The sequence below is a fragment of the Fusarium keratoplasticum genome, chromosome 9 (assembly GCF_025433545.1).
Source record: "Fusarium keratoplasticum isolate Fu6.1 chromosome 9, whole genome shotgun sequence".
Lineage (NCBI taxonomy): Eukaryota > Fungi > Ascomycota > Sordariomycetes > Hypocreales > Nectriaceae > Fusarium > Fusarium keratoplasticum.
In genome coordinates this window covers 789,484-805,840 of record NC_070537.1, presented here as the reverse complement: position 1 = coordinate 805,840, position 16,357 = coordinate 789,484, and the positions used below count along the sequence as shown (strand labels likewise).

The following is a 16,357-nucleotide window of genomic DNA, read 5'->3' as shown; positions in this document are numbered from 1 at the left end:
CGTTCTCGCTGACCGGTCAGTGACGGGGCCACATGACGATGCGGCAAAGACTTACTGGGGAATATGCGACTGCTCCTTGGAGATTGGGTGGAGGATAAGGGAGTCGGGCCCCTTGCAAGGCTGTCTCAAACGTACACTCGGAAAGAGAAGATGCCGACCGACGACTTTGAACTTGACTAATGTTGTTCATATCGACGCACCATGTCGTCTCCTACACTGCATGGCGAGGCGAAGCGGGTCGAGTCGATGGCCAAGGAAAGGAGACGGTATTAATGGCGATGCTGCCAAATGCAAATTGACCCGACGATCTCACTCGGCGGGGGATGGGCTCCAGATAAACATAGCACGGTTCCGGAAGCTCAACCAAAGGATTAGAGAGGAAAGAGGAAAGACGAGGCGGATAGGAACCACGACAGCCAAGCCACGAAGCGTCACAGGACAGAGGCAGCCTTGAGGGTGTATAGGGCGTGTCCATCGGATGCCATGCCAAGCCAGGCTGCGATGTGGTTGTCAAATACGATATCGGGAAGTTTCCATGTCAAAACAAAAGGTGGTTCCCAGGACCCTGGGAATGTCAGTCTGATGACGGTGACGTTCTGCGGTGTGCTGGATCGAGGGCACGCTGGATCTCTTGTGCTACCCCAGACGAGACCAGGCCAGCCGTCTCATCTCGTCACAGCGAACCCGACGGTTACACTGACGATCCCCAGGGTGTTGTTGGACGCTAGCTCGTGGGCTCAAGCCTCCAAGGGGCACGGCAGAGGTGAAGCGTGTAAGGCTGGCGACATGACATGGCATAAAACGAACCAGGGGCAGACTCGACAGGACAGGACACCACCAATGGGTATATTTCGATGGCCGTTTCCAACGCCACAGGCGGCCATCTCTCAAACTGGCAGACGCGCCCGCGTCCTGGCTTCCGATGCAAAGACGCCAAGACCAGGGCTTTTGACTTTGTGTGACACGAGAGAAGAGATGGATGTTTGGGGGTTGGCTGCTCTGTTGCCGTTATTGTCTTCGACATGCACATACATACATGCACATTCAGCCATGTTGGATCGGCAGCGACTTCGGGGCCGAAAATTTACGGACTTTTTATTATGACGCCCATCATGGCTACGTGATGCTATGCAAGGGGACAGGCAAGTTGGAATCTTGGACATTCGATGGTGCGAGGTGAATTCCCCTGTCGTCTAGTTGACTCTTGCCTCTTGCCTCTACCCTTCCCTAACTTGGGAGACTCACCAAGAAAGGGTAAACACATTGATAGGCGGACTGGGCTATGTCATATTTGTGAATAACAGAGCTGACAAGCAGATGCACATGGTATGCATGAGTCACGGTCACTCAGCAAGCTGCGTTGTGTTGTGTTGAGCCAACAGACAGAAGCTTTATGGGCAATACTCATTCATCCGGCGAGTGCCTTTCCTATCAGCTCCTTGGCTCGATCACTGTGGTTCATCTCGAGAGCTAGTTGATGCCCCTTTTCGCCCATCTTGCCCCAGGTCTTGCGAAGAATGCCAACCATCTTGTCTTCGTCGAGGTCCGACTTGCTCTCAAAGTCGTCAAACTGGTCATCAAGGAAGACCAGGCAGGCCACATCCTCGAGGACCTGAGTTTCCTCGTCTGACTTGAGATTCTCTTTCCGGATCAGGGCGGCCACACGGGCTCGATCCTCCTCAGGGATCGGGGGTTGGATTTCTGGTGAAGCCAGCAACTCGGCGACTTGGACGGCGGCCTGGGTCTTGAGCTTTGCGCGCCAAGTGAGATAACCCGGACGGGTCATGGGATAGCTGCTTCGAGGGATCTCCCATCTATGAGGATTTGGTGAGTCTCATGAAGCTGTGGCAAGTTGGGACAAGGCACAAACCTCCTAAAGTGCTGAGCTCGACAGGCGAGCTGGAGCACAGGGCTAGCGGATGGGGATCGGAGAGCGAGCCACTTGGTCATCTTTCGGGCATAATCAAGCTCGTAAGGGAGAGTAGTTCCATCGGGTCCTGAAGCTGTCCTCGGGTCCTCGGCGTGGGCAGCGTCAATGAGCTCGAGGCCCCGGGCGTACTCGGCGGGGAGGGGAGGTAAGGAGTCGGGCATTGTGTCGATACTTGAACTCCTTATAGAGTCTCAACTTGGGTCCTCGGGACCTAAACGCGTGTTTGATAGGATGAGTGGTGTTTCGAAAGATGGAGGCAGAGGATAGAGAGTGCGAGTCAAGCGATATCCTGATGTTGAGCGAGTTGCGGGATGAGTCAGCTAAAATGGCGACAGCCCCATTGGGCCGTGATCAGACTAAGGTCTATGGCGAGAACAATATACTTGATCTGGACGTGGTTATTACCTTGAGGAGATTACTATTCTTTGAGTCCAAGTTCTGTGACTTGTGGTGTTGTTTTGGGACTTGAATGCCGTTGTTGTGTTGAAACCATTGTTCTCTGGATTGTGCCCAAGACTCTCTTTGACTCCCTGAGAAGGAGAGTGGCATCGTGAACAATAGTTATTGACGTTGATGGTACTAGCTTGTGTTCTGCTGAGTAGTAAATCACTGTTGGTTCTTGGTGGTCCAAGGTGTCGATGCGGCGGGGGAGTAGAGTGTCGCTTGGTCAACTAGAGCGACAACAAGAAGCACCATGAGATCGCATCAACAACTCGTAGATGATCTGAACAGTAGCTAAGCAGTATTTGATATCTCTAGGTAAATCTCCAACTGTTGGTTGTTCTGTTAAATAATCCTTTGGTGTTGAGCACAACTCTCAGTTGCTGTATGCATCAACTCTGCCCGCCTTGTTTACTGGCTCTGCCAACTGCCCGGCACCCGCAATTAGAGTCCAGGTAGAAAACGACTGCAGTGACGGCCCTGACACTGCTCGACGGCCGTATGCTGCAGCTTTGAGATGCCTCAAAAAGCTCGACTCTCTCCAACCTCCTCTCTTCCTCTTCCCACACACAACACAACCCTTTCCAGCATCTCGAGATCTTGGGGGTTATTTCTTGCCTCTGCTTCTTGATCACGAGTATCTTGTTCATCGCTTGGATCATCGCGATAGATGCTCTTCATATCTTGCATCGCTTTGGAGTCACAACCTTTCAGGCTTCCGGGCCTATCTGCCTGTTTACCCAAGAACCTTTCCCTCTTATTCTCTCCCTTCTTGCTCCCGAGCCATCTCCATTCACCTCTCGAGGCACCGCGGCGAGTCTTCTTCTTCCTTGATCCTGCGACCGAGCGGCAGGTCTTGATCCTTCTTCCCTTTCACCTTCATACCATCTCGAATACCCTTCCTCTTCCTCTCCTCCCCCTAGAAGCATCTCTCTTCACCTCTGACCCATCGCATCGCGCTCTCGCCTTCTCTGATACCGCGACCGGGCATCAGGTGCTGATGCTTTCCATTCACTCTGGAACCCCATCCCGAAGACCCTTCTTCTCTTCTGCGAAGCATCCCTCATCCACCACCTCGAAGGTCGCGTCGGAGATCCAGCATCGTCTGTCGCCCTCGAGCCTTTTGTGCTTCCGAGCCCGCTTCTATCATTCACCTTTATTCACCCCAAGCTTAGAGTCTTCTGTGCTCGTCATCATCCTACCTCCTCCACACGAAGGTCAAGGCACATAACCATCAAGACCATCGACTATCGCGTTCAATATCCGTCACCTATTGCCGTGCTCAAGTCTTCAGTACTGTCAGGCCCAACAATCCATCTTCCTTCATCTCAATACGAGACATACTTCCTTACTCATCATCACACCTTTCCCCAACTCAAGACGCGCAACCAGCAGCATACTTGAACGGCTTGTTCTTTCATCATGCGTCGTATGCGTCGTGGTAAACGTCCGGTGCCCTTGACGCCGCGAAGCTTCCATGTAGCTATCGCCGAAGCCGTCAGAGGCTACGATCCTACTGCACCAGGACCATCCGAGGGTCAGGGGGCTTCAGTTGTCCAGCCTCCTTACGAACCGCATGGAACGCCAGTCGTTAGCCCGCCTGTTGTCCAGGTACCTTACGAGCTTGACGGGACTCCGATCGACCCTTCTTCTCAAAACGGAAGCACTTGTGTCAAGGGATGTGACAAGAAGTGTCCCAAGAACAAGTGTGTAAAGGCTACACGTCGTACAGCCTCTTTCAGAGACGATAGCTCTACCCAGGCCGAGACCAGCGAGTCTGAGGCTCAAACCAGCGAAGGCAGCAGCAAGGCGCCTTCCGAGGCCAAGAAGACCAACAGCAACAAATCCTCCAATGCAAACTCCACCGAGGATGAGTCTGAATCACAGACTGATGAGGCCTCAGCTCCAGAGGCAGAGGCAAGCTCGGCCAATGAGGACCCAAACTGGACAATCTCCCAGGACTGCCTCCTTCGCGGGATGAAGGAGGGCGACTCACCACTCCCCTGGACCGAGATCGCGACCGCCCTAGGAAAAACAAAGACCGAGGTGGCCGATCGCTGGAACCTCATCAAGGATCTCCCCACCGAGAAAGAGCCCGAGGTTTCTTCTTCTGACGATACCACGGATTCAAACGACGACACCAGCGGCGATGCCGATGATGAATCCGAGAGTGACACCGACCAAGAGTCGAACGAAGAAGAGGACGAGGAAGTCGAAGTTGAAGGGTCTGACGATGATGAAGAAGACGAAGAGTCTGAAGAAGACTCCGATGTTGACTACGACGACTCTGATGATGACGACGAAGAAGAGTATGAAGAAGCCAGCACCAAGGGCAAGGGAAAGAGTCCAATCCACAACAAGTGGCACACCGGTATCCGCAACGAAAAGATTGCTGCCGAGAACAAGCAGGCAAAGGCCAACGCAAAGGCCAAAGCCGCTCAGCGAGATGACCACTCCTCCTCCGGTGAGGATGCTTCCTCCGAATCGTCCGATGTTGAATCCAGCAGCTCCGATTCCCAGGTCATCATCTGTGATTCCGACAAGCGCGCTGACATGCGCTATCTCCAGGACCGTGTGTACAAGTTGCTCTACCCGCCAGAGATTCACCCCGAACCTGACGAGAACTTCTGTAAGAAGGACTGCGAGCTGCTCGGATCTATTGACAGCAAATATAAGAACCGCTGGCTTGAAATGCAGGCAAACTTCTTCAACGTCACAGGCCGCTTGATCCCCCTGGAGTTGATCCGAGCCAAGTGTGAGCGCGCCGAGGCTGAACGTGCCGAGAAGGAGGCCAGACGTGCCAAGAGGGCCGCTGAGCGTGAGAAGGAAGATCGCGAAAAGGTCAAGGAGTGGATTCAAGATGTTCCTGATGAGGATGAGTCCGACGATTCTGGTGAGCCCGAGGAGGAAGACAACTCTGAGGAGTCTGGTGAGGAGTCTGGTGAAGAATCCGGTGAAGAGTCTGATGAGGATTCCGAGGAGGATTCTGAAGAAGACTCCGACGACTCTGATGACTCTTCGAATTCCGAGTCTTGAACAGGGCCAGAGTGAACCGACGAGTATCTTGTTGCGTGAGTGTTTCTCACGATCCAAAAAAGGATCATGACGATCGAGGGAATAACCAAGTGGTGGTGTTGTTGTCGCGAGTCTCAGAGAGACACGCTCAAGGCAAAGATCGAGTGCGATGATGAGTCGAGGTTGGTCAAGGAGAGTTGGACCATGTCGATATTTAACCTCTAGAGTTGTTCCCGGATTGGATTGGATCTTGATTGTTTGTTACATCTTCGTTGGATGGCGTTTCGATGGATATTCATAGATCCCCTATTCGATAGACATCCGATTAGACATAGACAGACACCAAATAAGACTCGTTCGACCCCTTTTAAATCAGATTCAGATAAACCACGTGTCGATGCAAACGTCCTGGGTATTGTCAATGAACATGCTAGGTACTCTTACATCTATCAGACAAGCCCGATCAATCAATAAATAAATCAGTCAGCCAATGCAAACAGAGCCTCCTCCCCCCGTGATACCTTCTGTTCTATTTTCCTACCGCCAACATCCGAGACCCTACAACATGAAAACAGATCATCAATAGATAAATGAATACGTAGAAAAGTAAACGCACATGCATATCAGAGTCCGGAAATATTTGGGTATCAAATAACAGAGTAGAAGTGAAGAAGAAAATGCACATCAAACGCGAAGGGGAAATTAGTCCTCGCGTTGCGCCAACATGGATGTGTCCACTCCGCGGCTCACAGGTAGATGGAAAGGTGAGACCGACTGGCTGCGTGAAATAACATCCGAAGCCGTACTTATGCTGTCGTTCCTCCCTCTCAACCGCGTCGTGAGAGGCTCCGAGCGCGTGTCCTGTCTAGGTTTGCCCATCGGTCAATCGATGGACCCGTATGTGCCGTGAGCTGATTCAATCTAGGCCCTCCTGTTGATCATGTCTGAGAATCCCCACACGTTGCCGTGTCGTGTGCGTGTGTGTGGTGCCGTGCCGTGCGGAACGGCCCGCTGAAACTGATTCAACCCCAAGTGTTGACTTCTTGGCGCGCCCGTCGTGACTCAAAATGATCTGTCGTCGTTCCAACTCTGGTGTGGTGCAACCAATGCCTGGGTCCAAGTAGTGTCGTGTCAGCCTGTCCCTGCTCGCATCAAGTTGCCCATGCCGCGAGCAAGTATCCAGACCTGACGTGAAGCTTCTCCCCGGCTCCCTCAACCTCCCAAGAGTGCTCGCGATTATACGCCCGCGATCAAAGCATTACAAATTTCCAACAAATCTCCCGTGGCGACTCTTCATATAGGGTTCTCCATCCCGGGGACTGCGGTAATTCCAGGCGCAGGGCTCTGGTTCGATGCCGACGCTCTGCTGCCACGCAGGTTGCCACTGGACCCGAGACCACGCTTCATCATCTTGCCAAGGACCGTAACCAATTCGCAAGCGTCGCCAAACATGTCGTCGTCCATTCCTTCGGTAGCTTCGTAAACTTCCGCGATGGTGTCCTTGGCGAGCTTCCGGCTTGCCTCGGCGTCGTGGACACATTCGTACAAGAAGGCGGCATACTCAGTCTTGACTGAGAGTCGGAGGGAGTGCGATCCCCAAAGAAGAGAGTCGGCAAGCTGGATGGCTTCGAGGAAGTGCTGTTTTGCCTCTGGGAGATAGTCCTTGGCTGGGATGAGAAAGCTGGGAGAGAGAGGCATGTTTCGGTCCTCGAATCCTGGAGGCGGCATAACAGGGCCTCCTTCCAGAGGGTGGGTTGGTTGTACCGAAGAAGGTCTCGAGTCAGCCTCCAAGTCAATGGCTCGTCCTTTTCCCTTGTCCAACCGTGGTGTCAGAGCAGCTGTGACGTCTGGTGTATACCTGCCCAAGTTTGACACTACAGGTTGGTTGCCAAACAGGGCATAGATGTGAGAAAAAGAAGCACGAAGCTTGTAGGCGAGAACCTTGAGTTCACCATAGTTTCCAACCATGGGGATGACGTACTGCTCGAGCATTGTCCTGCCCTCGCGGGAGAGCCAGATGATGCGCAAGATGCGACGCACGGCATTGGGTGATGGCTCATAGTCGGGACGGCGCTGCTTCTTGGCTGCGACAAGCTGCTCAGCAAGATTCAGAGACAAGCCCAGAATCTTGAAGAGCATAGAGGCCAGGAGGGGGTTGTCATTCTCGACAGCCTTGGCCAGCTTGCCGAGAAACTTTTGGTCAACCTCGGAGGACGCCATGCAGCCCAGCACAGAGTTTCAAGGGGATAGTCAAAGCAGGTCAAACTAGACTTGGAGGATCCACGGCTGAGACTAGTGGATTGGTTCAGTCTCGATATGTCGACCAGGGGAACAGAGGGGCGACGAGGGTGGGAAGGGAATAGCCTCGCATATGAATCAAAGCACGAGTGACAGGCGTCATGGACAGGAGCAGATCAGGAGGAAGCAGGGAAACAGGAGAAATGGAGGCAAGAATGAAGAGGTTGGCTGGACTAACCGGTACCAAGATCCACAGCTGCAGAGAGACGCACGGCGGGAACGAAGCGAAGTGCAGGTCGTTGCGGCACGGCGCAGGAGCTCGCGCAATGCAGCCCGATGAGAGGCAGCCAGAGCAGCCTAGAGACAGGAGGCGAAAGGCTACTTGGTCCGCAGAGGGGCGACTCTACGGGTCGGCCAGCCAAGTTGAAGGCGCGCGCGCGACAGCTGGCAGGCTTTGATTGGGTCCGAGACGAAGTGGTGGTGGTTGGCTCCGAGGGAAGCGATGAGATGAGATTTGAAGATCCAGAACGAGAGCGTCAGGACAAGAACGAGTGACTGATGACGCTTGAACGGCGCAGAATCGATTACCGAGCGCTCCTGGGACCAATTGACCTATTTCGAGATCAGAGGCGAACGGTACACACGAGGGCGCATGCGCATGAACGACCCAGGGCCCAGCTTCAACTGAACTGAACGTACGGTACGGTACACTGACGACGAATGAGACGCAGGCGGGCAAACGAACGCGTGAAACTGGGAGCCAGCAACCACAGGACTACAATGGAGGACTCGGCAGAAAACGAGAGACTAGCAGCAAAGAGCAAACGCGAAGGCGGCGACACCGGATAGCATGGCGGAGGAACGACAGGACAGCAGGCTCGTTGGGGGATGTTGATATAGCGGCCGGCCAGTCGCGCGCTGGTTGAGGTGTGAGCGCGAACGAGCGAGTGTGAGTGAGAGTCGCCCAGCAAGCAGAGGGAGCGTGAGACGTGGGTGCAGTCAGGTCCAAAGCAAGAAGCCGAGGCGCCCTCAGGTCCAGCGAATGGGCAGGGCAGGCGGTGAGCAGCGCGGGCGACAGGCCTAGCAAGACGGTCAGCGGGCTGCCGACTGGGGGTCTTTGTCCCAAGACTGGGTCCGCAAGATGGCCTGTCAGGCTAGACAAGGGACCCCGAGCCCGAAAGAGGCACCACTATCGCCAATGCACCACTGGGCGCTGGTACAGGTGGCCAGGGGCTTGTCTAGTCGGATCGAGTCCTCGAGGATGTTGGCGATAGAACCAGGGACTACGACGAAATGCGGGTAGCAGTTGTCGAAGCCTCAGGCGGGGAGCTTTGAGAACGGTACGGTGACGAGGGACAAGGACGGATGACTGACGCTTGGTCCAATCGAAAGACGACTGAATGATGCGGTTGACGAGTTCAAAGCTTCGGATGAAGTGCTCGAGAAGTGTCACGCGTTCAGCAAATGTCAATGCTTTCTAGGTGCTGGCTGTACAGCAGTTGAGGCAGATGCAAGAGGCGAAACGATTGGTGAGTGAGTAAACAAAAGCCGCGCCAAATCGATGAGCCGCAAGGGTGCGCTGTCAGGGCAGCTCCAACCGCTGCAGTCGATGCTGGTGCTGATGGGCCGAATCTCGAAGATGCGAACCGTACGAGGAGAACGAACAGTGGCGGATTTCGACACTTCGCAGATATAAGATATGAGCAGAGAAGAGTAATATTCGAGGTTGGAGATGAGACCACAGAGCAGACAAAAATAACACGCGCACTGAACGCACGGGGCGACGCGGCACGACGCGGTACCGTACGGGGAACCCGGCTCCTTGGGACCTGAACCTTACTGCACGGTGGGCGGACAAAATAGGAGGAGCCTGTGAAAAAAAAGAGAGAGAGAACCACAACACGAAGATGGCCAAGAGTAAAAAAATAAAATGTGCGATGAGGCTGTCTTTGGCGGCGGGGACGAGGTTGGACTTTGCTTAACAAGAGTTAAAAAAGAAAAGAGGAAAAGAAATTATGTCGCTCGGCAAGATCGGGTGGAAATGAGGTCTTCTTGCACGGCAGGCGCGTTCCTTCCCTCTTCTTTTTTTTTCTTCATTCATGATCGTGGACATGATGAGCAACGGGGAAGGAACCATGGAGCCTTGTTTCTTTTGCCAGCCAAAGGGAATGATTGCAATGTCACCTTTCGTTTTTCCCATGTGATTGAAATATCACGGTTCATCTAATCTCGCCCAGTTTCCTCTTCTGGAATTTTGCCGACTCGACTCGAGTCTTCTCTTCTTGTTATACGCGACATCCGCTCACTTACACGCCTCGTTCGCCATGTTTAATACGAATACTCCGCTTCGTACTTCCCTCCCCTTCTGTCCTCCCTCCTTGCGGCTTCGATTCCGCTCCGTCCCTCGGTGCAAATCCTCTCTCTCTCTCTCTGAACACATCCCTGTCAGCTGTACCCTGCCCGAAAAAAACATGACGGGCATCAAAATGTCAGCCAGCAGATCGTACGTGCGCATGAGGACCCAGAAAAAAAAAGGAAGCAGAGTCAAGGGATGGATGATTCCAAGCTAACGTAGGTACGGAGGGACACGCACGATGTGACACGCAGGCGAAGCGAGGGAGAAACACGGGGGGGTTCTCCCGAGACCTTTCTGGCTCATCCATTCATCGCCTTGGCTTGACATCAGCGTCTCACTGTCTGCAATCTTGTGTCAACCACCTCGAGACTCGGAAACCTAAATGGCCGTTGGTATTACGCACGTTTACGCAACTATCATGTTGGCTGTAGATCCTAGCCTCACCCTCTCAGGTTCGCCATGCCATCATGACATGAAACCACCCCTGTCTGTTCCTTGGGCGTCTCTGTGCTCCACGTAGTTAATCCTCCGCCTATGGCAAGGCAAGGCACCAACGTGCATCATGTCTCGACATTGGATCGATGACATGGCATGGAGCCTGGCTTGACTTACAACTCAGTGTCTCCCGATACCAAGAAGAGCTCGCATGCCATCTCATCAGCGCTCAATATTCCAAACACACATCATCCAATATTTCATCCAGCTCAGTGCCCTCCATCCATCCTTTTACATCTAGTGCACCGTCCTCCTCCAATCACCATCTACCCTGCACTCCCCAACCACCTCAATTACCTCGCCCAAGATCTTGCATCGTTCATCCTCATCGACTCAATCACCATCCGCCCGATATCGCGGGTGGCCTCTTTTCATGCGGCCACCCTCACTGACCACGTAGCTTTCAGGTCTCGATCGCCATCAAGCCCAATCGCCTGCCATCGTCCAATCCCGAACCCCCCCAGCATCGCCCATTCTGGAGGCATGCACCCAGACCTGACCCAGCCAGGACACACTTACACGCGAAGCAGCCCAAAGCGGCCACCACCAACCTCTTGTTTTCTCAATAGCCTCCAGCCAGTTGCTCGTATCGTCGCCTCGCTCAGCTCCGTGCCCGAGCCTAACCTACCTACCTACCTACGCGTCAGAGTAGCGGTGAACCAACAGGTTTGGTTCTCCTGACTATTCCCTGGCATTCCCTGTGCTCCATCCATCATATCGTCTCTCGTCCTCAATCATGACCAACCGACAGGCAGACCATCATTACTGTAACAGATACAGTGTCCGCAGGGACCCGTCTCCTGCACGTCAAGAGACGGCATTGCCGCACCAGGCCCAAAGCGCCAAAGTCTGCCACTGTGATACAGAGACCATGTGAAACAAAGGTTCCCTTCAAGCGTTTGCTCCTCCTCCGCCTCTGCAGCTGTCTTAGACATCCATGGCTCTGCCCTGGCTTACAGTGGGCCTGGAAAAGGACTCTGGAGTCTTACCTGCAGAACCATCAGCATCCATATGGATCCGGTTCAGCCTGTGGGTGCCACCCAAGCTGAATTCTCCAGCCCTATCCTCTCAAATCTCGATGTCCAACGTCAAAGGCCAAAACAAGTCAATGCATTCATTTAGCTCACGTCTATGAGCTTCGTTTCCCACCGTCTATGACATGTGACGCCGGCTGAACCTATGTACGACGCCTGTCCTCATAGCTCCCCTGAACTGTACTCCACCCAAGTTGGGGAATCATCCGAACGAGCTATACAACCGATTGACCACATGTACGCCTTCCTTCTATTCCAACCAGACCGTTATGTATCCAATGTCCAATGTCAAGTTGCCTAAAAGCCAAACGCCAAATGTCCTATGACTGAAACGCTGTCCTGTCTGCTCCATCATGTCCAAGCTCTAGGCCGCACCATCGCGCCTGGTTTTCGACGCCTGCTTCCAACATTCAGGTGCTCAAGAGCCTTGTCCTCTATGCTGCTCTCGAACCGTTCGTGGCCGCCCACTGTAACCAACTTTACCACATTTCCAAAGCTGAATGCAACAGATCGCTGCCCCACTCTGACCATTGGTCCCAGGTCTGACACAATAAGATGCCCTGCCTTCTCATCGTTCTGAAAGAGTGGTCGTGTTTCGTCCGTCCTTAGCTGACCGCTTTGTGGTGCTGTCCATACTTCCCACCGTCCGAAGAGGTCTCGCGCCGTCTCCTTGCGAGGAGATCGATGCCGAAGTCCTTCTACCTTGCGTCGCCCGTTGCTTTCGATATCGAGAATTCGAGCTGACTTTTGCCGTATCCCTACCACACTACCGTCTGATAGAACACTCCAAGAGCCTGGGTTTTCGATATGTCTCCGGCTCTCCTTAACTGATTCCCACGAGCACCAGCCCCTCGTTGTCGGCGTAGCAGAGCTGTGGAAACAAATCATGTCGTTTTCGCCCGGGGGTGTATATGTCTGTACCACGCAATCTCCCGAATCTGCCTCGGTGTAACATAAAATGAACCATGACAAACCCTTGACCCCTGTCTGCGAAGACTGTCGATTGAAAAATGCGCTTTGCAGAGACCGCTGGCTCATGCGTTCGGTGGAAAATGTGTGGACGAGACTGTAGTCGTCAAGGTTGATGAGATGAACACGGTTGACACCGGCAATCAAGAAGAGACCCAATGACGCGAGTGGGACTACCTGGTGCACCTCGTCCTGCTCCAAGCCTTCTAGCTGAACACTACGGGAGTTCCATGATAACGTCTCCCGAGTTGCCGCGTGAACACACCCTCGCCGAGATGCCGTAATGATTGCGACCAATGGCGCTGTCTGTTTGCTTCCTATTGAAACGTTGTCGTGTCAGTGCTCTCATTACGTACTCCCAAGGGACAGCCAGAACCTACGCTTTTCAATAAGGGGTCGGACACAGGTTAAGGGGCTCCGGCAAACTCCAAAATCTGCCCCTTCACCAGCATCGGGCACAAACTCGGTCAATGTGCCATTTCTCCGCACAAGGACTAGTCTGGGGATGTCGGTATGCGGATCGGGGGAACCAAAGAAGAAGGCCTCGGGCTTTTGGCCATATAGGTCGACGGATAGCCAAGGTCCCCAGGTTTTCTCCTTCAGATTCCATAGCGCTGCCTTGTAAGTGGATAAAATCGCGAGCCACTTGGAGTGGTCGTCAATGGCCATGGCGAGGACCGGAAAAGGAGCATCATCTGATTGCTCCCCGTCAACAACCACGTAGTGTAGCCCTCCGGGGCGAACATTCCATACACGGATCAGGCGATCCAGTCCAACTGATACCACATGGCCGTCAGGAGCAGCCGCCAGCATCGCGATGTCAAGCACATGACCTCCAGTAAAAGACTTTACACCTAACGTCGGGTCTGTGTCAGAGTGGCGATCGTCGTCATCTGCCTCATCTTCCCACAGGAGAAAACTTGTAAGTAACCGAACGGCCGCAACAACCACAATGACAATAACCATAAACCGTGTGAGCTGATGATTGACAAAGTCATACACAGCTGGGAGCAATGTAGGCTCCTTGTAGTTCGGCATGCGGTCTGAGCCTTTCATGACAAAGACGACTGGTTCGTAAACTCGGGCAACATAACTGTGCGCCTGGGGCTTGATGATGCTGATGATTTCTTGAGCTGTTTCGTGATCCTGCAACCGTAACCACGACTTTGGGCTTCGTGCTTGGTGAATAGCATCCAGTGAGGTCCGAGATGACTCTGGGCTCTCCGGGACATTTTGGCGTCGATAGAGGTGAACGAGGAAATGCAACAAGGTATCGTCCTCGAAAAAGTGCCACTGTGCAATGATGACAAAACCAAGCATAATGACCGTGCCAGCAATGCGAGTTGACATTGTTACCTTGCCTTGGAGCATAAGCTCCCATGTGGTGCGAGGTCTGAATTCGGATGCGCCACGGTTGTGTCGCATCGAGGCTTTTGCAAGCGCCTCACTGAGTTCCGTCCGCTGCACATCAACACTCAAGACCGAGAGGAAGAAGGTTGAGAGATAGAAGAAGTCGAACACAATGGCAACGGCAGCAAAGATGCAGAATGCCGAAACGCCAGCCGATACCCAACGGGATATCATCAGCAAAAGAAAGACATTTTGCATGGAGCTGGCAATAGCTGTATACGCAGTCTCGCCAAAGGCGTGGCCGATGCGGCTACTCGTCGAGTCCTCGGCAGGGGTTAGTATGACAGCATTTATCAGCCTGAAGATGTTCTCGAGGCTCATGGCAAGCACAACCAGCGGGTAAGCGGCTCGGGGGATGCGGGACAAGTCAAGCCTGAAGATGGCGCAGACGGTAAAGCTTGACATGACAGAAAATGCAATCTGAGCCATGACTGTGACGGTAAGGCCAAACTTGGACTTGAAGGCCCGAAGTTTAGACAGGCTCATGAGGAAGTAAATGGTAGTCAAGCCGTAAGCTACGGCGAGAATGACTGAATCCTGGCGAGATATGGGACGGAACTGGAACTCGTAGAGCTGACTTGCCATGGAACGACCGCTGGGAGGGTAGATGTCCCATTTCTCAGAGACCTTGCCCGGAAGCAAGGCAGCTTTTCTCTCCCATTGCTTCCCTACAGGCGAATCTCGAAGATAAACGAGGGTGATGACCAGCGCGTCTGCGGCGAGGAGACGACGTTCTTCGAATCTTTTGCCGCTGAAGACGATGGAATGCCTGAGTGTGACATTGACCGAGGTCGACTGGGTTTTCCTGTCGTTCACAGTTGCCAAAATATCAGGATCCGCCAAGATGCGCTCCCGAGTGCAGTCCCAATACTGAAGGGGAGAATGGAAGAACCAAGACTGATTGGTCAACCCGTTAATGGCGTGGAACGCATCGCGCTGACTTGTAGAAAGATCTGTGCCTGGCTGAGGAGTTTTGCGGGGGACTTGATGAGCTTGGCCTGGCCTGAAGTTTTCAGTCTTGCCCAGTAGTTCATCCTGTAACTCCAGGGCGGAAGCAAGAAGTTCCTTGTCCAGAGCCTGCATATAAGTCCCGTGAACCCAGATAGACCGCATCATGACATCGGGATTGATGCTGGCGCCATAGGGCAAAGGTTGGGCGACGGTCCAGGCATGGTGAGGTAGGTTGGAAGCGCCGTTGACGTAGTCACTGGTGAAGAGGTATGGGATAGGGTAGATGAGCATGGTGGCAACAACCACCGAGACGAGGAGTGTGGTGACAACATGGTTGGCGGCATAAGACCCGTACCGAGAGAGCCCATGACGGAGAGGATGAGTAGGCGCAAGCACCGGCGCTTCCGTTGTTCTATGGCGGGATGTGAGCTGAGGACGGAACGGAGCGGGGAACGGAAACGGAGGAGACGGAAGAGCTCGTGGGAGTTCGGAGCAAACATGACTGACCCTCGGAGTGGGTACAACAAGTACCAAATCATGAGGACGGGAGGTGAGATTGATACCGCCTACTGTCCCATGTGCGAATTCGTGAGTCCAAGGTGGAAAGATCAGCAAAGGTGGGAATGAAGCAGTAGCTTAAGCTTCGTGATGCGTCAAGAGGCGGTTGGCGTGACATGGACTGAATGTCTAATAATGAGGAAATGATGCGGTGGTGCGATGTGCAGACGCGGGCTGCGCCGCCTGGGAAACCAGGCGATGCTCGACAGGACGAGGGTGAGGCCAAGGACCGCAGACGATGACCAGGGCGCGATGAGGCTCGTGTTAGCGATCGCCCGTGTCGTCAGGTCAGGCCAGTCTCGGCGCAGATCAGGTCACGAGACTCGATGGCGCTGGCGCTGGACTGGCAGCGACACTGGGAGGACAAGGACAGGGTGTGGCTTTGGGAGAAGGTGGCTGGCATGGACAATAGATGGCCCGTGATGATAGGTACGGTGTCGTTTGAGATGATGAAGATCGCGGGAAGGGTGTTGCCGTCAGCTTTGGTGAGTTCCCGGCAATGGCGACGCGGTGAAGAGAGACAGAGGCCTTTGAGCGTGGAGGATCGTCCAGATCTCAGGGTGACGAGGTGGTGATGGAGGATGGAAAATTGGCAGCTGAACGCTACGGGAAGTGGGAAAACCTGAGCTAAGATGGATAGCGGCGATGGCGGCGATGACGGCGAGGCACGAGGCTGTTCCTTGTTACTCGACCCTGCTTAACCTCTGGTGCCTTCCCGTCTTTTTGGGTTTTGGGTTTGGGCAGGTGGGGGGATGGAATTGGATTAGGGAATGCCCGTGGGACGGGATGGCAGGTTGGCGGGAACCTGGAGGATGGGAGGCACTCAAAAGAGAAGGAGCAAGAAGGGAAAACCGATTGGGGTACGGTGAGTACGTTGAGTTGGGGATGGGGGCTAGCAGATGAAAAGAAACTGAAACCCAGAAGGGAAAGAGAAAGGGAGATCAACAAGCCGCTAAGGGC

The 16,357-nt window shown here is 53.7% G+C and overlaps 4 protein-coding genes across 4 annotated transcripts; 1 reads left to right on the top strand and 3 right to left on the bottom strand.

The window, feature by feature from the left end:
* Positions 1-1,408: 1,408 nt before the first annotated feature.
* On the bottom strand, positions 1,409-2,091 carry NCS57_01113700 (uncharacterized protein; the record flags this gene model as incomplete). Its single annotated transcript, XM_053060858.1, has 2 exons — positions 1,409-1,814; positions 1,871-2,091. 2 exons carry the CDS (start codon positions 2,089-2,091, stop codon positions 1,409-1,411), a joined length of 627 nt encoding a protein of 208 aa, XP_052909244.1.
* A 1,702-nt stretch (positions 2,092-3,793) lies between these two features.
* NCS57_01113600 (uncharacterized protein) lies at positions 3,794-5,407 on the top strand (the record flags this gene model as incomplete). Its single annotated transcript, XM_053060857.1, has 1 exon — positions 3,794-5,407. One exon carries the CDS (start codon positions 3,794-3,796, stop codon positions 5,405-5,407), a length of 1,614 nt encoding a protein of 537 aa, XP_052909243.1.
* A 1,272-nt stretch (positions 5,408-6,679) lies between these two features.
* NCS57_01113500 (uncharacterized protein) lies at positions 6,680-7,606 on the bottom strand (the record flags this gene model as incomplete). The annotated part of the gene is made up of 1 exon (XM_053060856.1): positions 6,680-7,606. The coding sequence occupies one exon, from the start codon at positions 7,604-7,606 to the stop codon at positions 6,680-6,682; it is 927 nt and encodes a 308-aa protein (XP_052909242.1).
* A 4,254-nt stretch (positions 7,607-11,860) lies between these two features.
* NCS57_01113400 (Sterol regulatory element-binding protein cleavage-activating protein) lies at positions 11,861-15,378 on the bottom strand (the record flags this gene model as incomplete). The annotated part of the gene is made up of 3 exons (XM_053060855.1): positions 11,861-12,795; positions 12,859-15,251; positions 15,347-15,378. The coding sequence occupies 3 exons, from the start codon at positions 15,376-15,378 to the stop codon at positions 11,861-11,863; spliced, it is 3,360 nt and encodes a 1,119-aa protein (XP_052909241.1).
* Between the last annotated feature and the right edge of the window lie 979 nt (positions 15,379-16,357).